The 26,952-nt window shown below is 37.4% G+C and overlaps 1 protein-coding gene across 4 annotated transcripts in view; it reads right to left on the reverse strand.

Moving 5' to 3' along the window:
- Positions 1 to 7,329: 7,329 nt before the first annotated feature.
- LIPK (lipase family member K) overlaps positions 7,330 to 26,952 on the reverse strand; it is a 30,002-nt gene continuing 10,379 nt past the window's right edge. The window contains exons 2-10 of one of the 4 annotated variants that reach the window (XM_032491381.1): positions 23,943 to 24,058; positions 21,793 to 21,907; positions 20,626 to 20,824; positions 19,158 to 19,267; positions 17,828 to 17,964; positions 15,042 to 15,188; positions 13,088 to 13,159; positions 10,682 to 10,753; positions 7,330 to 8,312 (exon numbers count right to left, since the gene is read on the reverse strand). In XM_032491381.1, coding sequence (XP_032347272.1) covers positions 8,073 to 8,312; positions 10,682 to 10,753; positions 13,088 to 13,159; positions 15,042 to 15,188; positions 17,828 to 17,964; positions 19,158 to 19,267; positions 20,626 to 20,824; positions 21,793 to 21,907; positions 23,943 to 24,047 — 1,197 coding nt within the window. In that variant the 5' untranslated portion in view covers positions 24,048 to 24,058 and the 3' untranslated portion in view covers positions 7,330 to 8,072. Of the gene's footprint in view, positions 8,313 to 10,681; positions 10,754 to 13,087; positions 13,160 to 15,041; positions 15,189 to 17,827; positions 17,965 to 19,157; positions 19,268 to 20,625; positions 20,825 to 21,792; positions 21,908 to 23,942; positions 24,467 to 26,952 lie in introns of those variants that run through there. The other 3 variants (XM_032491382.1, XM_032491383.1, XM_006187986.2) reach the window with 3 other exon arrangements.

The raw sequence follows: 26,952 nt of genomic DNA on the forward strand, positions 1-26,952 counted from the left end.
ATAATTTATTCTATAAATAGTTCATTTTATAAATAAAATTTAATTCTATTTATATTTCTTTTAAACCAATAGATCCAAAATATTATCATTTCAACATGTAATCAATATTATTATTAATGAGAGATTTTCCACTCTTTTTTTTTGTTCTGTTTTTGAAATCTGAACAGTATGTTACAGTTAGAGCTCATCTCTATTAGCATCAACCATGTTTCAAGTGTTAAAAAGCCACATCTGACCAGTGGCTGTGTATTGAGGAGTGCAGCTCTGTACTCTCAGTCTGAAGCTTATTTTTTTTCTTTTGTTTGTTGAAATTTTTCTTCAACTAGATTATTTATTTTTTCATATTGTACTCACCCCAAATACATAACTTTGTATCATATATTTTACCTCAATTGAATATCTGCCTACCAAACTTTCTACCATCTGAATCATCAAACATACCTTCTCAAGGGCTTGGCCTCTGCTCCCCAAATAGTTTTGAGAATTCATGTGCAGCAAAAATGATATGTGCACTAATATTTAGCTACAATCCTTTATCAAATGCATAATGTCCACCTGTGTTCTTGGGCTCACTAAATCTGAAAGGATGGCTTGTTACACTGACTCTACTCCAACAACAAATGCCAAACTATTATTTTAAAGTTTTTTTCTTATGATTTAACATTTCCTAATAGAAAAAATGTCACCCGAATGATTATGTTATTATTTTAAATCATTTACAATTTTGACAGCTTCCTGGATCTAACTCTTCTGAGAGTGCTGACTGAATTAAGAGCAACAAATGTGTGTGTGTGTGTGTATGTGCACACATGTGTGCATGCATATATGTAACGTAGCAGTGTACTTGAGAGATTTTGCTTTGAGACCATGGGTATCAACACAAATTCTCCCTAAAAGAGGAATGGTTCTTTAATATTAAACTAAGAAAATATTTGTTTATGGCTAGTTTTCTGGACTAAATAGCCACATAATAGCATAAGCTGTCTTCATCACTAGCTGGACGCCCACAAACTTCTAACTCGATTCCCTGCATCCACCTAGTTCATTTTTCATGTTGCAGTTAACTGTCACCATTAAAGATCACAAGTCTGATATATTTTTTAATCATTCTTGAGATTAAAACTCTTTAATGACTTACCATTTAAAATTCCGTGGGTGGCTAGGAAGGTGTCAAACCAGGCTCTGTCTACCTCTTCGAGCTCATCTTGTCCCATTCACTCCCAGGCTCCAGGTGCTTCTTTAATTTCCCCTAAAAGCCTAGCTCCTTGCCATCTGAGCTAGTTCCCTGCCTGGAACATCTGGCAAATTTAGCAGATCTTAGCCAAAATTTCATTTCCTCAGAAAAGAATTCCTTGTCTACCTTGATGAGTGTGCACTTCTTATTGGTGGATTCATCACAATTGTAATTAAAGATTTAATTATGTGAGTAAACAGCTGTAGATTCTCTGCCGTCTTCATTAGTCTGGAAGTTCCACTCGGGAAGGAACAGTGTCTACCTTATTATTGCTCTTCATGTTCTGAATGCCATCATAAATACTCACAACATTATAGCATAAAGATTAAGAGCTTGATATCTAAAGTTAAGATTCCAGAGGTTAGAAAACTGATATTTTGGGGCAAGTTGTCCAATATCTCCAAACTTCAATTCCTTCATCTATAAAGAAGGGATAAGATTGGTACCATTTTATAAGGCTTTTGTGAAGTTTAAATAAGATAATTCATGTAAAGCGATCACCTTATTGTTTCCTTATGGAAAAAAGCTCAGTGTACTTGAATAATTATGTAAGTGATGATTTTTGTTAGACCATATACTTCCTCTGTGTTTTTTGCCCCTTGCACAAACAAGTAATATTTTTCATATCAGGACTTCCTATGTGTTTTGTTACAGAGAAATAATGCACTATTTTGGCCAAAAAAAGAATCCATTTAGTTCTTTTGACAACTATAGATGTAAACTATAATGACATGTTTTGGTTTATGCTTTGCAGTTTCTCATAAGTTTCAGTTATGTGACTCAGCATGTGTAATCATTTCTGGGACACAGATAAGATCAGTTGTTGGGATTGGCCAGTCTGCTATGCCATAGTCACCAAAGACGTGACTCCCTGTGAAGCCTTTTGGTGCCCTGCCAGCCAGCCTTCCCCTACTGAGGCTCAGATCTCATTTAATACCTTCCCCTTCACATCTATAAACCCTTTATTTATGTATGATAAGAAATTTTTGAGAAATGAGTCTTAGCCAAATATATATTAATTACATATCTTAAAAATATCCCAATTTCCACAAGACCCATTCAAGTGCTTGGAGGACAGAGATGACATTCCTAGCCATTTAACAACCATTTATTGATCACTGATTGTGCCTGGTTGATTATGGGCACAATCATGATTGAGACAGATCTACTGCCATGAGTCAGCTGGTCCTGCCCAAGTTCATTTGGAAACCAGATAGAATCCACATTCTCTGCCTCTTCTTTTGTATGTAGACACACTAAGTCTTCCCTTACAACTTAGGTCATTCATTTCCTCCTCTGGGATGTCTGTTCTGACACTTCAGCCTTCAAAACTCTTTACTTTGAGGTTCAATAACACTGCCTAGCCATTCAAGTAGCACTTAGTATGTGTTATGATATGCTGTTACCTTTCATGTACATATGATTATATCCATACCTAGACCACAGCCTTGAGAGCATGTGAAAGTGCTCTTGGTAATTAAACAGCTAGTTCTTTGCTATTTGACTTTGGATATTTTAGTTAATGATTTCTGTTGCTTATCTTCTTCATGTGAAAAATATGTATACTAATATCTAACTCATAAACTATTGTGAGGATTAAATGAGATAATGTGTGTCTTGTTTGGTACAGAGTAGGAACTCAATAAATATTAATTTCCCATCTCCTTGTACATACTCAATACCTCTTTCCCTTCTCCCTCCATAGCATTTGATAGTACATCATTGGATGAAATATTAGGGATTATTTAATTTATTGTGGGAATAAATGGAGAATAATTGATCAACACATATTATTATTCTGGCAATATTGCATTGTGAGAGGTAGTATAGCATCATGGGTAATTAACAGTGAAGGTCTCTGTTCATCCCTTCCCCCACAAAAAAGTGGGTCTATTACTTCAGGAAGTTGTTAACTTTTCAAACATTCAATCTCCTTATCTGTAAAGTGGAGGAAACATGGAGTCCATCTTCAGGACTGTTACGAGAATCCAACAAGATAATGCATAGAAAGCACTTAATATAATGCCTGGCAAATGTTAAGTATTTCAAAGTAATAGGTAGAGATGATTTCTTTTTTTTTTAATGTTATTAAGATAAATATATTAAAGTCTCAAGAGGGTAAGAAAATAGGTGTTATGATTAACTATGACTTTACATATGTCATTTAATGTCTTGGTATACTTATATGAATTAAGATTTCTATTTTTCCATTTGAGATTTTGGTCATGGTTAAAATTATTAAGCAATTACCTTTACATACCATTTTATAAATAATATTTATTAACCTCTTTCTATGTAACTGACATTGTGTTAAATTCGTTTAAGGTATTATCTCACAACAACCCAATAATAGAGGCACTAACATTATCTCCATTTCACAGATAGGAAAATGTGGATTAGAGTGACTAATTAACTTGTCTATGGGTTTAAAGATAATAAGGGAGCTAGGAACCGAATCTAAACAATTTGACTTCAGGGCCCATGTTTAAGTGCTGTGCTACCCAAATATGCTTAGTGCACATCTTTGGTTTTCATGAAAGCAGATGGGCTAGGCAGGAATGAGTCACAATTTTTCAGAAAAGAAAATTGCTAGAATCACTAAATGATAAATAGCTAATAAGTAGTGGGGCTGGCTCTGGAACTTCCAATGTCTAATGCTAACGTGATCATTTATCCATAGCCATTCCTTGTTACCTCTCAGTCAAAACAAAGAAAGGTAATTAGGACTGTGAAAGCACCTTGAATAGAGCATGAATTGTTACAGAAATGAGAATGATTTTTGTTATGATGATCTTGTAACTTGGTATTATCCTTGATGTCCTTGAAAGAAAGGGCTAATGAGAGAAATAATTCTTTTCACTAAACCAAATGTTTCCATCTAACACCATATTGGTGAGCAAGACACAATGGCTGGAACTAACACTGGACCTAGAAAATGGAATCTAAAAAGTGTGAAAATGTTCAGCTTCATGTAGGAAATCTCAGGTATGAAGACAAAGGAAAGGCCTTTTCTAACAGAGAACAGTAATTTCCCAAAGTTTCTGATTCTATTAAATATAGAAAGGAGGATGGTTATGTTGAAGGTTGGGTAATCCACCAGTGTTGCAGGACAGGGCTTCACCGAGATGAATTACATTGGGTAGGATCACGTGGATGACACCTGGCTGCTTCCTTAAAGTGCTGTGACTATGGAAAAGCTATCATAACACACTTATCAACAGCTTTGTCAGATAAATACCATCCAGGCTGGCAGACCTGGCTTTGCTCTGTGTCAACCTGGTTTTGACTCAGAACTTGGGTAACCTGTTTTCCATACTCACCTACACTCCTGTTCTGTCCTGACATTGTCCATCTCATTCCCTATCTCTGTTTCCTGTTCAGTCACTCCCTTTTTGTTGCTCTGATGACACAGAATTTGCTTTAGTCTCCCTGTTTATTTAAAAAATGTATAAATTCTGGCCTTGCCCACTGTACAGAGCCCCAGAAATTTTCTAACAAGCAGAACTTTCCCTGACCAGGACAATCTATACTGGATTTCCTCATCTGTATTCTTTAGGGGGACAAGACAAAGATGCATCAAGAACTGAAATTTGGATTCAGGTAACTTTGGGCTCAAGATCCAGATTTGATTCTAATTCTTAAATATTTGACTTGAGCCAGTATTTAAGTCTTCTGAGCATCAGTGGTCTTCCTTAAAATAGGATAATCATAGTACTTGTATCAGAGAGATGTGAGCAGAAATATATGGTTTTGGCCATGCCTTTGATAAATGCTAAACAAGTTAACAATAATGCTAAATAGTGCTAAATAATGTTAGTTATTTTTATTACATCTCATTGGGTTGAACTTTCCCAGCATATTTTCAACTCAGTATAAATCATGAAAGTAAGAACCATATTTTCCTTATTTCATCCACTATTTCCAGACTCTGACACATAAGAGATGCAAGGTAAATTTTTTATATTAATGACTGGTAGGGATTACAAAGATATCCTACCACTAAGGAAAACTCTGACTCCCCAAGTCCTATACAAAGTAGGCTTATAGTGAAATCTGAAAAATAGTTCCACATTAAAGGTTTCTCCCCTCAAAAGTTTTCTCTGCTGGTTCAGATTCCTGAACATGTAATATAAAATCAAACTAAAAATATTAAATTGATATGACTGATGAGAGTGATGGTGATATACCTTGAGACTCTTACTGAAAATAAATTGGAAATTAAAATAGAATATTTTTAAGATGTAGGGGAAAATAAAAGAAAATCCTACTTGATTAAAACATGCAGTGTTGTCGGGGGAGTGACCAAGATAGCAAGAGTAGGAGGACCCTGAGCTCACCTCCTCCATGGGCATACCAAAATTACAACTTTTTACAGAGAAACCATTGATGAAAATGACTTGAAAACTAGCAGTAAATATTTTCCACAGTTAAATATATATATATATATATATATATATATATATATATATATATATATATATAAAAAGAAACCACGAGACAGGTAGGAGGGCTGAAGATGCAGTGGGGTCAAGATCCACACCCCTGGGCAGATGACCCACAAAAGGAAGGATGATCACAATTACAGGGGTTCTCCCCAAGGAGCAAGGGGTGTGAGCCCCACTTTAGGCTTCCCCACACCAGGAAGATAAGTCTACAGAATATCCAGCTTTGGAGGCCAGCAGGGTTTGCACATGGGAGAACCAGAGGGCTCTAGGAAACGGAGACTCCACTCTTAAAGGGCACACGCAAAGTCTCACCAGCTCCGAGACCCAGTTCAGAAGCAGTAATTTGAAAAGAGGTTGGGTCAGATCCACTTGCTGATCTTGGAGAAGCAAAAAGCAACTGGAACTCCCCTCTGGGGACAAAGATGCTGGCAGCAATCATTTTTTTGGAGCTTGTTCTACCACAAGGTCACTGGTGCTTGCAAGTGCCATTTTGGAGTCCTCTCTTTAGTCTGTTAGCACTGGGGAGCTCACTCATCCACCAATGGGGGCTCGCATACACAATGATGAAAAGCTGAAGTTTCTCCTCTAATATAACATAAGGAACAAGATGAAGATGTCCCATATAGTACTGAAAGTCCTAGATACAGAAATCAAACAAGAAAAGGAACTAAACAGAATCCAAATAGGAAAGAAAGAAGTAAAACTTTCACTATTTGCAAATGATGTGATACTATATATAAACATTCCTAAAGATGCCAAAAAAAATATTGGAACTAATAAATGAATTCAGTAAATTTGCAGAATACAAAATTAATGTATAGAAATACCTTGCTTTTATATACAATAATAATGAAATATCAGAAAGAGAAGTTAAGAAGACAATCCCATTTACAATTGCATCAAAAAGAATAAAATACCTAGGAATGAATCTAAACAAGGAGGTAAAAGACTTGTATTCAGAAAACTGTAAGATATTAATAAAAGAAATTAGAGATGACCCAAATAGAAAGATATACCATGCTCATGGATTGGAAGAATTAATGTTAAAATGACCATACTACCCAAGGCAATCTACAGATTCAATGCAATCCCTATCAAATACCAATAACATTTTCCACAGAACTAGAACAAATATTTCTTAAATTTTTATGGGAACAGAAAAGATCCCCAATAACCAAAACAATCTTTAGAAGTACAACAAAGCTGGATGTATTATACCTCATGATTTCAAACTGTACTATAAAGCTACAGTAATCAAACAGTATGGTACTGACACAAAAACAAACACACAGATCAATAGGACAAAATAGATAGCCCAGAAATTAACCCACACTTATATGGCCAATTGATCTACAAAAAAGAAGGTAAGAATGTAAAATGGGGGTAAAAATAGCCTGTTCAATGGGAGAACTGGACAGCTATATGCAAAAGAATCATACTGGACTACTTCTTATATGACATGCAAAGATAAATTTAAAACAGATTAAGGACTTAATGTGTAAGACCTGAATCCATGAAACTCCTAGAAGAAAACATAAACAATATACTCTTTGACATATTTCTTAGCAATATTTTTTTGGCTCTGTCTCCTCAGAGTGTAACCTGTAAAAATTGTATAAAAATTAAAAATTAAAAAAAGAAGCAGGAGTTTTCAAGCTTCTAACCAGAGACAAAATAATAATAATGATAATAATAATAATAATTCACTATTAATAATAGTAGTAGTAGTTTACCATTGCTGACAACAAATTACCACAAGCTTAGTGGTTTAAAATAATATATATTTATTCTCTCACTGCTCCTGTGGGTCAGTAGTCCAGGCATGGCATAGCTAGTTCTCTGCTCAGGGTCTCTCCAGGCTGCAGTCCACATGTTGGACAGGACGCTTTCTCAACTGGAAACTTTACTAGGAAAGAATGGACTTCCAAGCTCATTCAAGTTTTAGGGAGAATTCGTTTTCTCATAAGTATAAGACTGAGAGTCCCAGTTATTTGCAGGTTATCAGCTGGAGGCCACCTACAGATCCTAGAACCCACACACAGTTACTTCCCGCGTAGGCCTTCTCAACATATCTGTCTACTTCACATAGCCAACAAGGACAATCTCTTGCTTCAGTCTCCTGAGATGGATTCTTATATAATAGAGTGTAATCAGGGAGTAACATTCTATCACCTTTGTTACCAACATAGTCTAACCAAGGGTATGACATCCCGTCACATTTGCCAGTTCTCTTGTCTAGAAGCAAGTCTCAGGTAACTCCCACATTCAAGGGGAGAGGATTACACAAATTTGTGGACATTAGGAGGTGAAAATTATTGGAGGGGTCTCCTTAGGGTCTGTGCACCACATTCCTCATTACAAAAACTTGCTCACTCAGAGAAAGGAAAGTGTATTTAATTTGGCAAAGATTCCCGCATCAATCTAATTAGGTCTTGGTAAATTTCATGGGGTGCATCCTGTCCAAGGTAAAAATCCACATGATTGTAGTGTGGAATCAACTTGTAATAAATAAGCCTGGCAATTTTAGGGAGTAAATTCTCAACATCTTTGAGGTCAGCAACAGCGTCCTGTCCACCACTCCACACTGCTGTTGGAACGTCCATCTTCGAAACATTGTATAGGGGAGGTGTAAGCTAAATAAAATGAAAGAGAGAGGGGGAAGTAGTTTGTACAGAAAACCACATTACAGAAATAATGTTAACTATCAGTTGTTAAGAAAGTTCTTCAAATGCTAGAAATGTGCAGTGAGGACACATTTAATGAACTATAAACATTAAAATGTTAAAAAGTACTTGAAAGCACATTTGTGCAATAATACTAATTGTGGATTAAAAAGACAACCATTGTACTCCCGATTTTCACTTTTGGGAAAACAGAAAAGGATCCTAGAGGAAGGGGGCTCTTATTTCTATGGGGGCCATCTTTCTAGTAGCACTTGGATTGGGAGTGCATCCTTTTCAAACAAAATATTGGGTAGAATAAATGTAAAGACCCCTTCTCATATGCAGAAATCTGGGCTCAGGAGAATTATTAACACTTGAGCAGACTTTTTAGGGAGGATTGAGACCAATGTACCAAAAAAGACATTTGAAAAATAATGCTGAAAAGGAGGCAGCCTGGTACAGAGAAATAGAGTGCCCGTGGTGATGCGAATCTCCTGGCAAGTTCCCCCTTCCTTCTCCTTTCTGGTAACACAACGTTTCTTGTGCTGATTCAGCAAATCCCAATCCCCCAGCTCCAGAACTTTTTGCCAGAGCTATTGAGGAAATATTAGCTTTTTATTTGGGTTTGCAGTTTTAAAAAGCTACGTGAGCTAAGAGCATCTAGTCACCATCCTACTGCCTATCTTGGAAATAGCCTAAGAATGGAAACAGCATCTGCCAGCAGAATGGAGGAGAGAGAGAGAAGGAGCGCCTGATGGCAGTACATAAGTTCCTGGCTCTTGTGAGTTTACCACTGTAACATTTAGTTCAGTAAAACTAAACCATATACATATTTTTAAAATTTAAAATAAAGTTGGTTTCTTCTACTAGCTACTTGTCTACTAGTCTTGACTACTACAATACTCTATGGACTGACTTGTGTTCCTCCAAAATCCGTATGTTGAAACCCTTACCCTCAATGTGATTGTATTTGGAGACAAGGCTTTTAGGAGGTAATTAAGGTTAAATGAGGTCATTAGGTTTGGGTCCCAATTTATGTTTTTACTTTCTTAGTAATAAAGGGTTGGTGCTTATATTGATAATTATACCTGCTTAATTTATGGTGTTATTATTACTTATAGCTGTGACAAAGATTATTGATTTCTTAAATGTGTATATTATTCACCCTCTGTTTTTTTTTCCCCGAAGTTCCAAGCAAAAGATTGATAGTTGAACCTGAATCACCACATATTTTTATAGAATCTGCAAGCACAATGACAAAATTAATACCTGCGATTCAACTCTCACCCAAGGAGGTGTTTGAGTCTCACAGGGGAAGGTCATCATCTAAAAAGCTTTTCCCGAAGCAACTATATACTCTTGCGAGGACAAGGAATTGATTAATTACAACAGTAAACAGGACTTTGACACAGCATGGGAGTCCGTTTGTGTGGGCTCACATTTCCCCACACACACATGACTGTAGCAATTTAGGAGAAAAATTAGACTTTTCATGCTAGTTGAAGTTATACATTTTCACTATCGTAGTTATGGTGGCACTCAAACTCCTTTTTAAATAATTTCGAGTTTTCCACATCCCTGATTTGAAAAACCCATGTATCTTTGATAACTACATGTTTAATCTGAGCTTAGCCTATCAGCAAGAAGCTAAAGCCATCACTGGATTTCCTGACATACTGGAAAAAAGTAACAACAATGCCTATTCACTTTAATATAGAGGTTTTGCTCCAGGAGTTCTCATACACAATGTCAAGAAATAAACTGACATACCGTTGTCTGGCAGATAGCACTGCTTCTCCCTAACAGTGATATTCCTGTCTGGAATATCTTTAATAATTCATATATTATTTTTTAAATGAGTAGTAAATGACATTCCTCCCCAAAAAACTTACTAGGATAGTGTTAGTTCATTTTATGAGGGATGGGTAAGAAGCCAGAGAATATGTTTTAGAAACAAAATTGTGCATCTTTAATTCTTTCTTTAAAACATGGTCTTAATTAAGTGCTAAGTGTTTCTATTTTTGAGAAGGATTAAGTGCAGTGGAAGAATGGACTTCAGATCCAGGAACCCCTAGGTCGTATTTTGGTTTTTCATTAGCTAAATAATTTTAACAATTTACCTAACCTCTCTGAGCCTCTGGAAAAATAGAGACAATAATATTTACCTTGCAAGGTCATTCTGAGTATCAAAAATAATGATGTGGCACATGGAAAGAACCCAATAATTAGCATCAGATCTATACAAAATATCTGGCACAGTGAGTGGGGCCTCATAGGTGCTTAATGAGTAGGTGCTATTTTTTTTTTTTAGTTCATTTGCAGGATTGTTATTATTGTACCTGATGGAAGTGCATCATGTTCTGATCAGGGTTTCCCCAGTTGAAAGCTTGGAACAGACCAGAATTAACAGCCTATAGTAAAATGAAAATAATAAACACATCAAAATGATATAAGAAAACAATGTACATTTAAAGACAGTAAACAAAAAATATACAGAGGACTGACATTATGCCCTACACTTTAGCACATGTGCTGAAGTCAATAAAGTTTAATAAGTCAAATAATTAAAATGATACAAATTGATACTGATCCATGGAACTGACTGACAATCTTTTATTCTCTTCTTTACTTTTCCAATTTTTTTAAAGGATGCTCAATTGAATGATTCTGGAATATCTTGACTTTAGGAATTTTTTTATATATATACTTTTAAATGGCCCCAGCTAGACGTCTCCACATTAAATAAATGACTGCTATTATTATTAAACAATTTTATACCTTATTATCCTTGTCAGATGGTCTAGGATATTATGACTATATTCCTTGTTCATAAACGTTTTTTTTTTTTGTTACTTTCAAAAGGAATGTTCACTTAAAGTACACCCTCAGGGCTTTCTGAGATGTAGTGTCTGTCTCTCTGTCTCCTGTCTGTAGGACCCAGCAGCTGCCATATTGTCAGTAGAGGTTTTAGACTTAAGATATTAGAATAGAAACATTCATACCTCTAAAGATTCCATTTTCTGTTATTTGCCACCTATGTTAGATTGAGGAGACAGATAATTTTTACATTTACTTTAAGAACTTCATTAAATTATTCTTAGACTACTCCAAGAGTTTTTTCCCTTAACTTGAATCTCAGATTCCCCCTCACCCCACATTCATTGATTTCATCATGGTGTTTAGTTTAAAATGGTTCCCATTGTGATTTATGTTGACAGAGGCAACTGAAGTCTGCTGCTGTTGAAATTCTGCAGGTCTTCAGCCATGAGAGGCAATACTAGTCAGGGACTTGGGTTCTAGCATCAAATGGGCCTGGTTTGAGGACAGGCTTAATGAATTATTAAATCTGTGATTCAGGGCAAGATATTTATCTTCTCTATACCTGTTATTTCATCTGTGAAATGGAAACAACAGTAGCATTCTTATCATAAGGGTGTGAAGACTAAACTGGATAATACATAAAAGGCTTATAGACTGAGGAATGGTCAAGAAATCGCTCTTTTTTACTAATATTATTGTCATCACCATCTATCATCATCATCCTTTCCCAAGCTGTCTACATAACTTATGACCAAATATTTTATCTCCTCCCCTACCTTATTTCTGCTCTGAAAAAATCTTCTGTCAAAGGAGAAGACTTCTCTTTAAGAAGTCAGATGTGTAAGGGATTGGCTATGACGTTTGTAGAATGGGGAATGTCACTGCCTTCATTGAAAGATTGTTATGAGAATTCAATGAGACTGAATGCAATCATATATTTGAACAAGAAGAATACATAGTAAATGCATCATAAATGTGAAACTGAAGTTGTATTACTTGGAAGGCCACTGCCTTCAGAGAGTCTCCCTGTCTCCTCACCAGGAGGAGGCCCTATGTCCAGAATATCTGTCTTCCTATTGGAAATTGGAGGCTTGTTTCTTGAAGGTGGAACTCTTCAAAGAATTTTAGGAATCCTCAGCTAGTATCTCAGACTATCTATAGCAGTGATTCTCAACTTTAAAGCATGGAACAAATTTATTAGGGTGTAGGAAAAAATGCAAATTCTTAGGAATCTTAGATTCCTATTAAATTTTTAAAAGTCTTTAAAAATTAAGATATTTAATTAAATATTAAGACATTGCAAAGACCTTCTCTCTCTTTTTCTCTCCCTACACACACACACAGAAACACACACACACACACACACACACACACTCATACATACTTGGCTCAGAAAGCTATACCAACTGAATCTGATTTATCTCTGAGCTTATCAAATATTGAGTAACATAGTAATATGAAAAACTTATACTTAGAGTACAAGCAGAAATCCTTAATCTTTTTAAATTCCTCTCAAACATTTAATTTTCTCTGAATAAAGCATCATTTCCATGCTCTGAAATGGCCCATACCCCTGTTGGAGGATGAACAGATCTTTTTGGAGTAACATATATCATGTTCTATAAAGTTCTATCAGAGTTAATGATTTCCCCAAAAAGAAGATGCAGCCTTTCCCTAGAAAAGGCAGTATGGAGTAAAGTAAGGGTCAGATTTCAGTCAGAATATCTGGGAAACCAAACACCAGACACTGAGGACACGGAGAATGACCGAGAGTAAAGGCCATCAGCATGTGTTGATGCTGATTCCGAAAACGTGGACCTGAGAGCGGCAGAAGCTGCAGAAGCCCGCAGCGAGCTCGCTGGGCGTGCCCCTCGGGGCTCTCGCAGAGACACGCGTGTGTCAGGTCAGCAGTAGGGAGCACGTACCTGGGCCCAGTGCAGCATGTTCTGAACAGATGTCCCTGCAGGGCTCTGTGATAAATAAACATCCAAGCGACTCTGCAAAGTAAAAAGGTCATTTCTTACCTGGAGGCTAGTCCTCTAATCACACAACGAGTAAATCTGAGTATTTTCTCTCTTTCTCTTTGACGGAATCAACACGCACCATACCCTCTGAAGACACAGCGACGAAAGAAGCCCAGTTTAAGAGCTTTGCCCTCCCTCACCTCTATTCTGTCCTGGGCAGTTTCTTCATAAAGCCAGCAGGGGGTATCCTGCTTATCAAAGACAGAAGGTAATGCACCTTTTCTTTCCAGCCTCACCTCAGACAGGTTCCAGGATACATGCAGTCAAGAGAGAAGAGCCCCGGGAGCCTGTCCTTCATTTAAGGACTGTGCGAAGTCCTAAGGGGCATTCCGAGAAAGTTGTTCATCAGAAAACACTGAGATCAGACCTAAATATTCCCTTTCGCTTTCTGGTTTGTTTTTAATGTGGTAAGTATTCTACAGGGCTCTTTGAAAGTTTGTGGGACATAATCCATCCAGTATATAAAGCTCTATTAACATTTAGATTTCTTTTGGATCAAAAAAAAAATCTTGGTTTTAAAAAAATGTTAATAGCATTTTATTTTCTTTAGTATACAAAAGAATAATTTTCCATTAGTATGAGTATCAGAAGCATCTTGGAGCTTTAAAAAAGTACAGCTGCTTATGAGTTACCCGAATCTATGCAGTAATATCAAAATCTCTAGGGTCGAATTCTGGACACGTATATTTTTTCAAAGTTCCACAAATGCTACGTATGTATCCCTGGTTATACTCCACTAAAATATATATCCTTGTAGGCACTGTAATATTCCGTAATCCAGTCCCCAGCAGTGAGGAAAAAAGGCAGCCTGACTGTACAGATGTACAATGAAGGCCTCTAGTGAATGTTCTAGGGTCTCATTTTGTAAAGTCTTCCTTTGACAAACTCTTAGACCATGTTGAGAGGGCGTTTTTGAAATTGTCTCTGTTGAGTTTGCTTAAAGGTCTTTTTACTTAGCTCTGCTTACATGATTTGCTTCCATTTAAGTGATAGGCAAGCTGGGTTTCCCTGGTAAATTGAGAAATTAAGAAAATAATGTGAAAAGGCAGTGGCTAAGGCATGTTTGCATAAACAGCCTTTTTATAAATGTTGCTTGAAATCAAACCAAGTGTTAATGAGCACTGTTCACAGAGAGAGATGAGGCTTTGGGCAGAAGTCTGTGAGACAGATGGACACTGTATTCAGCTTTTTCCCACTTCTGGTTTCAAGCCTGTCACCACTCTAGCTGGGACAGTAGCTTCCTCTCTTTCTCCCTCCCACTCTTTGGGTCAGCTAGTGGTTACTAAGAAAGGGAAGGGTCTCAGATAAGTTGGAAAGAACTCAATAAGAACCCCAACACTTATCTCTCTCAGTGTCCCTTGAACAGTGAGTCTGTAGCTACCATTGAAGAGTTATTCCCTTATCCCTTTGGTTAAAGAAGCAAGTGGTTCACAAAATGACTATTTCCAAATCACCTGTGAAAGTAGGAAATTGGTTAAAAAATAGATGTCTGGGCTCACTTCCTGAAATTCTACTTTGTGGGGTCTGAGGTAGGGCTCAGACACAGCAAGATAAGTTTCAAAAGCTCAGCCCTAATCTAAGTGAAGGGCTTTTCAGTGGCGGCATTTTGGTCGACAAAAAGAGTTGGTGAGAATTTTCAGCAGCAAAACCTTCTTTTCAAATCCTCCTAGTAAAGTATGTGGACACTCAGCTTTGGCTGGAAGTCAGGAACGTACTAGTCACATTCCAGAAGGCAAAAAGGAGCCTCTGAAATGTGGTTCCCGGGCAATTCAGAATGAACTCTCCTTACCCCTGTGCAACAAAACAGCTGCTTCCCTGGATCAGACTCAGTAGTAACGTGACTAAGTACACATACCATGTTTAAGTTCTTTGGATCAAATCCACTCAAAGTAAATAAGAAGTTGCTGCAAATACGATGAAATATCCTCCTGTTGCACACCTTGGTGGCAATGAATTGCCCGAAAAGTGTGTGAGGAGAGAACATCTTGTCACCAAATAATACCTGCAAGATCAATTTAAGACACCATCAACTTTCATGGCTGTGACTGCCAAGTGGAGAACGAGTGGTAACTCAGACAAGGAATGAACACAGATGATACCTGCTCAGTACTAGCCTTCAGTGAAACCAAGAGGCCTATTAAATTTTGTCTTTCTCCCAGCCCACCTTTGATGCCTATTCCCAGGATCCTTTACTTGGAGTGTTTTTTGGAATGTCCTCTGAGAAACTAGTCCCCACAGGAAATTGGTAAGGCTTTGGAGTCAGCGGTACATTGGTTTGATTCTGGACTCTGTCTCTCATACTTCAGGAAAGTCTTTGATTTCTATTATCCTGAATTTTCTCAACTATAAAATAGAAAATTACCATGCACTAAGTAGGACTGTTGTGAAGATAATAGATCACATTTAAAAGGCACTTAGTACACAGGGGAGTGGCCAAGGTGGTGGAGTAGAAGGAAAGAGCAACTATTGATGAGAAAAACTGGAAGACCAGCAGCAAAGCTCTGCAGCTAAAAATATAAAGAAGGAACCACAATGAAACAGGTAGGAGGGCAGAGACACAACAGAGTCAAGACCCATACCCCTGGATGGGTGACCCATAAATGGGAGGATAATTACAATTGCAGAAATTCTCCCCAAGAAATGAGTGCACTGATCCCCACATTGGGCTCCCCAGCCCGGGGATCCTGCACCAGGAAGATGAGTTCTCAGAACATTTGGCTTTGAAGGCCAATGGGGCTTAATTTTCAGAGAGACAGAGAGCTGTGGGAAATAGAGACCCCACTCTTAAAGGGCACATACAAAATCTCACACATTCCAGGACCTGAGGTGGAAGCAGTAGTTTGAAAGGAGCCTGGGTCAGAGTCACCTGATGATCTTGGAGAGCCTTCAGAAGAAGCAGTAGGCAACTTGAGCTAACCCTGGGGACACAGACACTGGCAGCTGCCGTTTCTCGGAGCTCATTGTATCAAGTGGACACTGGTGTTGGCAAGTGCCATCTGAGAATCCTCCCTTAAGCTTATTAGCACAAGGACACAGCCCTTCCCACCAGCAAGCCTACTGCCTAAGATCCCCTGAGCCCACGGCTGCCCTGGGACCCAACCCAGTCCACCAGAGGGCCCAGGCCCTGGCCCTGCATACCAGTGTGCCAGCACTAGCTCTTAGACCCCCAGGACCCTACATCCAGAGATGCTGGGACTTGTCTCCATCCTCCAGTGGGCAGAAACATCAACTCTAGGACCCCCCAGAGACCTGCAGCCAGAGACCCTGAGGCCTGGTCCCACACATCAGCAGGCAGATGGCTGCAGGACCGCCACAGTCCTGTAGCTTCCTGAACCAGGACCCAGTCCACCCACCAGCAAGCTGGCAGGCCGTCACCAGCCCCGGGACCCTGTGTCCCAGCCCTGTCCAATGGCAGGTCAGTACCAGCTCCAGGATGCCTTGGATCCCTCAGCCAGCTGCCACAATATCCAGTCCACTCATTAGCAGGTCAATACCAGCTTTGCAATATCTCAGACCACAGAGCCAGCTACAAATTTTATTTACAAACCAGAAATAGACTCAGAGACATAGAAAACAAAACTTTGGTTACCAAGGGGGAAAGGTGGGGAGAGATAAATGAGGAGTTTGGGATTAACAGACACACACTACTATATATAAAATAGATAAACAAGAACCTCCTGTATTGCACAGTGAACTATATTCAATCTCTTGTAATAAGCTATATGGAAAAGAATCTGAAAATATATGCATGTACATATATATATGTGTATATGCATATGTATATGTATAACTGAATCAATTTGCAGTAACCTGAAACTAACATTATAAATCAACTATACTTCAATAAAATTTTTTTTAAAATAAACTGATACATTAACTTCAATTGCATAAAATTGTTTTATACATTTACTTGCCCCCAACACATTATGTTGTTGGTATCACAATTTACATATTTTATATTGCATATGCATTTACAAACTATGGTAGCAATGATTATTTTTAACACTTTTACTTACAAGCTAGCTTTCAAAGTGATTTGCACACAACCATTGCTGTATTAGAGTATTTTGATTTTGACTATGTATTTACCTTTACCAGTTAATTTTATATTTTCATGTTAATAATTGACATACTTTTATTTCAGCTTGAAAAACTCCCTTACCATTTCTGTATAGAATCCTTATAGAATAATTATTTTGAAGTTTAGGTTATTTTATACATACACACACACATATATATATGAATAACTTTCTAATGGTATTATCACCATTAGAAAGAATTCCTAAGTTCAGCCATTTGTATAATATGCTTGACTAATGATCTCAAATATCTGTAGTTTCCAATGAGAGAATGCATGTAAAATGCATAGTATAGTACTTTGTACCAGAAACCAAATTAGGATTAAGACAGATAAAAGGGAAAGCTTCTCTCCTTCATTTCTGAAGGACAGTTTTGCTGGATAAAGTATTTTTGATTGGCAGTGTTTTTCTTTGAGCACTTTAAATATATCATCCCATTCTCTCCTGGTCTGCAACATCTCTGCCGTGAAAACTGCTGATAGACCTATTGGGGTTTCCTTGTTTGTGATGAGTCTTTTCAGTGTTACCAAAGATTTAAACTTGGGGAAAAGTTGTCACATACCTTGACTACTTTTCTGGAAAGAGATGATAATTTTCTCATAGGACTTTGGGTGTATTTCACTGTGGTGACTGGAGCCAAAGCAAAAAATATCTTAATCCTTTTAGCCAGTTCTGGATTAGTAGAGAATGCTATGAATGCTGAAAGAGAAGAAGATACTAGTTCATAGATTTAAAATAATTCTTAATTCCTCTTAAATTATAGTGGAAGTAGTTATATTAAAAACAAAATAAAACAAATTCAGAGTAAGTACCATTTTTAGGGAAGTATTTTTAAATTGTCAAAGGTGGAATTGGCTAATTCAAAATAAAGTGAGTTTCCTGACCCTGAAGAGTATAAATCTACTTATAGAGAATGTTGCAGAAAGGGTTCAAATGTCCTCTGTGGGGCATGTCTAGGTAAACTCCAATGGTCATTCTAGCTTGATCGTAGTCTTCAGTATCAAACAAAACTGGGTTATAATCTTATTCCCCATTTGCTAGCTGTGTGAAAACTTAGGCAACTTACCTCCCCTATATGAGTCTCAGTTTTCTCTTTCTGTAAGCATGGAAAATAGAATCCTTATGGAATAATTCTTTTGAAGGTTAGATTCCATATGTGTATGCATGTATGGCTTTCTAATGGCATTATCACCATTAGAAAGGATTCCTAAGTTCAGCCATCTGTATAATATGGATGATAATGTTCTCAAACGTTTGTGGTTTCCAATGAGAGAATGCGTGTAAGATGCATAGTATAGTACAGGCATATAGAGACTTACTTTATACCAGAAACCAAATTAGGGTTAAGACAGAAAAAATATTGGTATAAATGCTGTTGGTATTGTCAAGTCTCTAGCTGAAGGGGGAGCAGTGAAGAGAGTGAAGTGCCTTATGGCACTGCCAATGTGGCCCCGTCCACTTCGACTACTCTAGCACCCACTGGGATCTAGAAGTCATACCGACTGTGCACATAATCACTGAGATTTGTAATTCTCTGCTTTCTTTTCAAGGTCCCTCACTAGTTTGTGAGCTCTTTAAGGGAAAGATGTGTACTACATTTATCTCTGTCTCCCCAGCATTTAACCCAGTGTCTGGCAAATGCTTGTTGGGTACACAAATGAATAAATAAGTAGTCTCTTTTTCAGGCTTATCCATCAATCTCCAAATTTAGTCTGGGGCGGAGGGAATTCCTAAGTTACCGTCACTTTATTTACTCTTTAGAAGCCAGTCAGACAAAATGGTTTCCCAACTCAAAGCCCCAAGCTAGAGACTGCACAAAGGGAAGAAATCCTGTCCCCTTTCATAAATATGAAGATCCCTTGACACTCAGATTACACTTGCTCCAAACACACCAATGGTGGTGCCTTGGGAGTGGCCCACATAGTAGAGTTGCTCCTGTCCAGTTTTCTCTACGATAAAATTGATTGTGGCTGGAAGGTCATATTTAGCCATCTCATCCAAACTGCCAAAGAAAAAGAACAACAATGTTGGGGAAAAAAAATCTCATTGGTAGGTCTGCAATATTTAAACATATTCATTATAGACATAGATACTTAGCTTTTCTTAACTATAAGACTAGATCAATACATGATATTATGCACCTGTGCAACTTTTGAGGATGTCACCTTGTTTGCAAGAGTAACATGGTTAAGAAACTGAAATCAGAAAATGACTTGCAAAAGACTGCAGAGGCTTTCCACTTAATTCTATAGCAGATATATCAAACTCCCTTGAAAAGAAAAATCACCAGGAATGCTTATTTAAAAACCAGAAAAAAAGCAGGGAGATTTGCAGACCTCAGCCTGGATAGACTGAATCAGAATTTCCAGGGAAGAGGCCTAGTAATCTGCATATTTATCAAAGACCTCAGGTGCTTCTTTCCTTTGTGTGGTTGGGAAAATGTAGGGAATCATTACGTTATTTTCAGTGGTGCCATGACACAACTGCACTGGGGTGTGGAATTAGAAAATGCCAATGTCCAGGAATAAAGCAGGAATGAGGCCAAGGGACAAGAAGCTTTAGTGATCTTCAAGGCATGATTCTTAGCACTGCCACAAGTGCAGGATTTGCTTCTGTGACCCAGGTGGCCTAACTTCTAAGGCAGACAGCGCCCCCCAGTGGCTGCTGCTGACAACTCGGCTCCAGGGATAGATTTCAGCACCATCAGCCTAATGAGGGCAACGTTTCTTCACTACTCAGTGAATAAACATTTGAGCACCCTCTGTGCTAGGGTGTGGCTCATCTTGGTTTATCATGAATTTCTGGTTCTCAGGATTTTCAAACAGAACCTTGTTTTTGGTCCCTTTTCTTTTCTTTCTTTTTAAATTTTTTAAAATTACTTTTTGAGTTTTGTTTTGTTTTGTTTTGATGTTGTGTTGGGGGGTAGTAATTAGGTTTATTTATTTATTTTAATGGAGGCACTGGGGATTGAACCCAGGAGTTATACCCTCCCTCTTTTGTCCCTTTTCTTGATCAATTTCTTTTTTCCTCTTATTAAGGGTACCATGTAAATTTCCTTTAGGGTCCACATGTGATAGTCCTGGAATTAACCTTGCTAAAGCTGACTTTTGCATTTTGATTTTTTTCTTGCGTATGTACTTTATATACACACATACCAAGTGGAGTGCTTAAAACAAATATCAGTGCAATAATACGGCTTTTTTTTTGGAGATTGTAAAGAATACCTGGGCAGAGGAAGAAATGTTTATTTCCTTCTTGTGGATTCCATGGTGTGCATTTGGACAGAAAGGGAAAATTCAAAGGGTGTTTATCCATATAAAGCAAAGTATACACTTTTTTCATTAGTAGTATTCTCCTTACCTGAAGGCCCAGTATTCTGGTGATTTGGGTGAAAATTGCAAGTGTTTTCTGGACCAGGTATTTCCCCGGCTGTTCCCCATCCATACATCATACCCAACATCTGCCAGAAGGAAAGCCAAGCTGTTGTTGGGCAGGTTGCAAATCCAATTCCCGGCAGATGCAACTAAACCATGCTGCAAATACACGACAGGCTTTGGAGCTGCAAAACACGGGCCACAAGACACCTGTACTTCCTCGGTGTCTACAAGAAAATTTTCTTTCCTAACTCCCTGTGGTATAGATGAAAGATTAAGAAGTGAAATTTGGCACCAGGTGACACTAGGTTCTAGGGTTTTGAACTACTTCTGAACCTGGGTAAGTTGTATCTTCTCTATGTCTTACTTTCTTCTTTGCAAAATTGGGATTATGTACAATGTGTTGTGTTGTTATATAGCTGTTGGAGTCAGATTGCTCTGATTCAAAATCTCTTCTACTATCCACTAATCTCTTTATGCCTTAGTTAACTTATTTTTTAATGGGGAATAATAAGTGTTATCTTATAGTGTAGTTATAATAATTAAATTAGAATTAAAATACATAAAATTCTATCCAGCACAATAAATATCTGCTCTATAATTATTCATATTACCATTTTATTTCTCAAAAAGCATCTGATTACAAAACTATTTTTTTCACAACAATAATAAAGACAATAAAATGCCATTTGTTGAATGCTTACTGAATGCCGGACACTCTGCTAGCTAATTTGCATTGTCAGAAAGCAAAATGCAAGGTTTTAAGTGAAATTTACACAAAGTAAAATTGTTGATTTGATATAAAAATCTTATTTGCAATGTGGAATTGGAACAATTTGATCAAGAAAGGGAAAAGAAAAAGAAGGAAAGGGGGAAGTGGTGTTGAAAACACAGAGAAGAGAAAGAAGAGTGACTAGGAAGATAAAGTGCTGGAGAAAAGGAAAGACTAAATAAACAGTGTATGTGAAAATGCTTTAAAAACTCCAAAGGGGCTGTATGAGTGAAATGGAGTGGCAGAGGGGGTGGTGGGGATTTTCCTCCACTGATGGAAAAGACTAGACTCTATTTCAGGATAAAAGCTGCCCTGCTGCTATCAGCACATCTAGGAATCTCTCCTTAGGCATTATTCTTCTGATAATTAAATAAATCGTACCTGTTCTGGGACATTTCCTTCCATATGGAATCCTGTAAATTCCGAGGACATAGCCATCTTTTGTCACAACGTCATATTGTTCATAAGGGTAACCCCAGTAGGAAATAATCTGGCTCTGAAAAGAGGAAAGGAAAATATAAACCTTCTTGACGTAATCCCTTGATTTTTCTACCCACGTTCCAATGTAGTACTTTAAGTCACAGCCTACTCTTTATCTATGTATTGGGACGGAACAGAGCAGGGAAATCAGGATAGCTTGAGGAGGATTTTAAAAGGAGGATGTATGCAAAGGCATGGGTAAGGCAAGGTGGCTGACTGTACACCCTGGTTTCCCTGGCCTGGTGTTATTAATGCACACGAGTTCACTCTGAAAACGTGTGATGAAAAAGTATCTGGTTGTTTAATGAGGGAAACGGCATGGGATTGTGCAGAACCCTGTGGCTAGTACTAAGTGAGCTGTTACCAACCTTGGAGCTGAAGGGAGAAGGGAGACAGTGGTTACAAGACCCTGTATGAGAAGGTCAAGAAGAGAGGCCCGCACGGAGAGGAGCTGAGACCTTCAGCATAGGGAGACGGCCTGTGATGACCTTATGGAGGGAGCCAGGGCAATAAGTCATCTGATCTCACTCTTCTCCCACCTTCTGATCTGTTCTAGGTTTCCATTAGCTGAACTGAACTGAAAACCAAAGATCAAGGGGGTTTGTTGACCTAGTTCTTACAGGTCAGCCTCTTGGGAAGAAATAAAGATGTAAAGAATAGAGAGTGGATGTAGAGGGGCAAAAACAGAAGATGCCTCATCCACAGATACACAAGGAAGAGGGGAACTACTGCTTATTGGTCATCTTCTGCATAGGGGCTGGTTAGTATCTTTCGTTTTGGTAATCTTTACAACAGGTCTTTGAGACAGAATAATATGCATTTACAGTTGAGAAAACTGAATGTCAGGAAGATTAATAATGGGGCCAAGATTGCACACTAGGAAAAGATAAAGACAAAATGTAAGTCAAAGTAAGTTTAGCTCCAAAGCATATGCGCTTATGACAGGATTATGCATCTCCCCGGGGCAGGCATGTAAGAGGAGTGTATATATTACCAGGCTGAATGAGTCAGAGATTTTGAGAGCCCAGACTCTAGAGACAAGCTGCGTGGCACTGAATTCCAGCTCTTCCTCTTAATGGCTATGTAGCTTTGGGCAAGTTACTTAACTCGTTTTTGCTTTATTTCACTTAACTGTAAAATAAAGATAATAATGGCATCTCTTCACAGATTTGTTGTGAGAATTACACACACAGTAAGTGCTCTCTATAATGGCTTATTATTCTTTTTATCATTAGAAAATAATTAAGAGCCCCAAACCACCCAGACCAGGGAGGAAGAAAATGCCTGTGAACATGGGAGGAAGAGGAAAATGTGGATTTGAGGAAGTGTTTTCATGGACTGTGCATTCAGCAGTGTAGTGGGAGGTTAGGGGTACCCGCTGGATACTTGGGAGAGAGAAACAAGAAGAGACACTAATTTAAAAATGTTGACAGTTCCATTCTTAAAGTTCTAATACAAACTTGAGTGTGGGTGAGGACATCAGTGGTGTACAATGTATACAGGAATGAAGGAACTGAATACAGGAATCCATTGGAATGAAGCATACAGTTAACATTTGTCAATTGTTTGTTTGTTTGTTTTTCTTTTTCTTTTTTTCCCCTGGATCATTCCATTCCACTCTATTCCAGTCCACTTCTGGTATGAATTCCTGCATGTTAAGATCTGGTTATAAGCAAACAAAACCAAATCTGGCTTACTAAACTGAAAAAATGCATGAAGATAGTTCACAAATCAAAGAATCTGCTCTAAAAAAAGCCTCAGGAAGAAGTCAAGGAGACTAGAGAGATCATCAGTAGGAACTCACGAACCTCCTCCTCGGGAAACCACCATGAGGCAGTCGCTCAAACTAACCAGGGGATGGAGTACTACTGCCCACTTTGGGTCAGGTCTTTCAACGCCTAGACTAGTTAGCTATGCCAAAGAACGAGGGAAGAAACATAGATTTAGTCAATCTAGAATTTTTGAAAACTAGACAAGCACACCAATTATACCCAAAATGACAGTAACTTTATAATTCTTTATCTTAATTTTTCCCTTAATGAGTGACTTACAATATTCATATTAGCTTCAGGATTTGTGGTGCGTCCTTTCCTATAATAACCATATACAGGTCCAAGAAGAAGCATCCAGCATGTTGCTGCTAAAAGCTGCCACATTTGGAATGAGCCTGGGAAAAGAAATATTAGTATATTTGCCATCAAAGAGAATTCCAAAAGTGAAATTTGGTGTAATCTTTTTATAACACTACTGTGGGAGGGAGTAGAAAAAATGCTTCTAGGTTGTGTCTTAACGAGTAATGTACTTAATTATTCAAGACTCATCCCATGAAAAATCTGAAATGTTAATTTTTTAGTAAGAAAAGAAAGAAGAAAGGAAGGAAAGAAGAAAGGAAGAAACCAATGTCAATTAAATCTCCAAATAATCTAACAAAAGAAGGGAATGCATAATGCACAGAAGAAGAAGTATAGTGGCCAGTATATTAATCAAAGCACATTTCATATCTCGAGTTATCAGATAAATGAGTACTTTTCTTCTGATGGTGGGAGTGAGCATTGGCACAACCTTTATGGAAAGAAATTTATTAACATGTCTTGTAAATTTAAAAATATTTATATCCTACAATCAATAGAATTCTATTTCCAAGAGTCTATCCAAAAGAAAAATAATATATATGCAAGTATTATGTATAAAATCATCCCTTATTATATATCTTAATATAATGAAATTTGCCAAAATAAAAGATTGATAAAATAAGTTAAGGGGGAGGAAGAATGGAATTTTTCAGTTTACCAGGCATTATGTTTTTGTGCAGTATGTGAAATTCCCATTAAATGATATTAAGGGCAAAACAATGTAACTGGTGCATGTATTTTGAGCTTAGTGATAAAACAAATTATAAAGAGAAAAAAAGGACTAAGCATCAAATTTTAATTATGGTTATATCTAGATGGTGAGTATTTGCATGATTATTTTCTCATTTTAAAGGATTTTTCATACTTTCTAAATTTTCTATATTCGGTATTACTTTATCATAAAAAAAGAAGTTATTTTTCAAATAGAAAATTGTGAAAATTATGGGAGGAAAATATGATGTATATTCCTCATTTGGCTTTGAAACTACTTAAGTTTAAAAACAAACAACAGGGGCAAAAGTAACAGAGGGAGACATTTTGCAATGGATCTCTAATTAACTACTATATAAAATGAAGATCTTCAAGTTATTTTAGAAAATATACTAACTGCTAATTTCCTCTAGAAAAAGATAAAGACAAAATTTAAGCCAAAGTAAGTTTAGCTCCATAGCAAATGCCCTTAGGACAGGATTTGCATTTGCCCTGGCCAGGCACACAAGAGGTGTGGATACAGCCCTCCCTTGGTATCTGGGCGGGATTGGTTCCAGAACTTCCCTCCTTACTTCCATCCACACCCCCACGGAAACCAAAATCCACAAATGCTTAAGCCCCTTATATGAAGTGGCACAGTATTTGTATATAACTTATTGCACATCCTCCTGAATATTTTAAATTATCTCTAGATTACTTATAATATGTAAGTATTATAATGCAATGTAAATGCTATATAAATAGTTGTAAATACTATGTCAATAATGGCCAACACACTGGCAAATTCAAGTTTTGCCTCTTGGAACTTTCTGGAATTTGGGGGGAGTATTTTCTACATGGAACGCACAGATATGGAGGGCCGAATGTATATTATGAGGCTCTGTAAAACAGAGTAGACACTTCTCTCTCTCTCTGTGTTTTTAACACCACTTCCGTTTTTTCCTTGTCTCTTGCTTAGTCAAATTGTTTCAATTTTACATTGCGAATAGAATATGACTTTTATATCAAATTAACATATGAGAGAGATGACAAATCTCACTCTGTAGGAAATGGAAGTGTTTTTCAGACTATGCCTTCACTATTCTGTTATAGAAATTTCCATGAATTCTTCTCTTGGATCTGTCAAAGTCATAATCTCTGTTGACTACATGTATTAATATAATTAATATATGCAATAATTAATATGATTGATAGTATATGAATTATGTAATACACATATAACTTTATATTAATACAATATATATACATACATATAACGAATGTGATTAATAGAGCTAAATTCTGGTGAATCTCTGTGGTAGTTGTAATAATAGCACCACCAACAGTGATAATTATTGTTACTAATCTGTTTTGTGCACTTATTATGTGCCAGGTTATGTGCCAGACATAATTATCTCATTTTTTTCTCAAAATAACCCCAAGGGATAAGAAATTATTCCCATTTTATTTCAAATGAAACTGGGTCTTAAGGGCAAGTCATTTGCCTGAGGTCAAACACGTAGTGATGGAATTGGAATCTGACCTCAGGTTGCCTGACTCTAAAGGAAATGCTCTTATTTATTATGCTCTTAACCGTTCTGTCCATACAGGATAGACTTACTAGGGCCCTCTGCTGTGCGCCTCATTTTTGTTACATGTGATCCACAGACCACAGGCATCATAATCACTGTTAAAAACAATGAAGACTCTTAGAACCCACCCCAGTCAAGCCAGAGAGAATCTACGGGGGTGTGGCCAGAGATGTGCATTTTAAACCCTCATTTCAAGTGATTCATGTGCATTCCCACTTGTGGAAAACAGACAGACTGAATTCCTTGAGAAGATAAAATGGTTCGTTCTCACTTTGTGAAGGTTCTCACTAGCATGGATCTTATAAATTTTTGCCAAATAAATAGATGGGTAAGAGTGAATGAGTACATCATTTAATCTTAAAGACTATCCAAATCGACCCATTGTTTTGTATCTTATCTTTCTGCTTTCATTTCACCCCACTGCATGGGGCCTCTTTTTTTGACGGGAAGATTTGAGAGCTGATTTTTGTCCTTAATTCAGGTCTGTATCTTATGGGAAGGTAGTAAGATAATTTTTTCTTAAATTAGTCTTTTCTCTCATGACATTTACAATTTAGATCCTCCAGTTTCTGCTGAGTGATTGGCACCTGAGGCCTCTGAGTCACATCTCTGGCAAGTGAACAGGGGGCCCCTGGGTTAGAGCAGAT

Source organism: Camelus ferus, chromosome 11 (genome assembly GCF_009834535.1).
Source record: "Camelus ferus isolate YT-003-E chromosome 11, BCGSAC_Cfer_1.0, whole genome shotgun sequence".
Lineage (NCBI taxonomy): Eukaryota > Metazoa > Chordata > Mammalia > Artiodactyla > Camelidae > Camelus > Camelus ferus.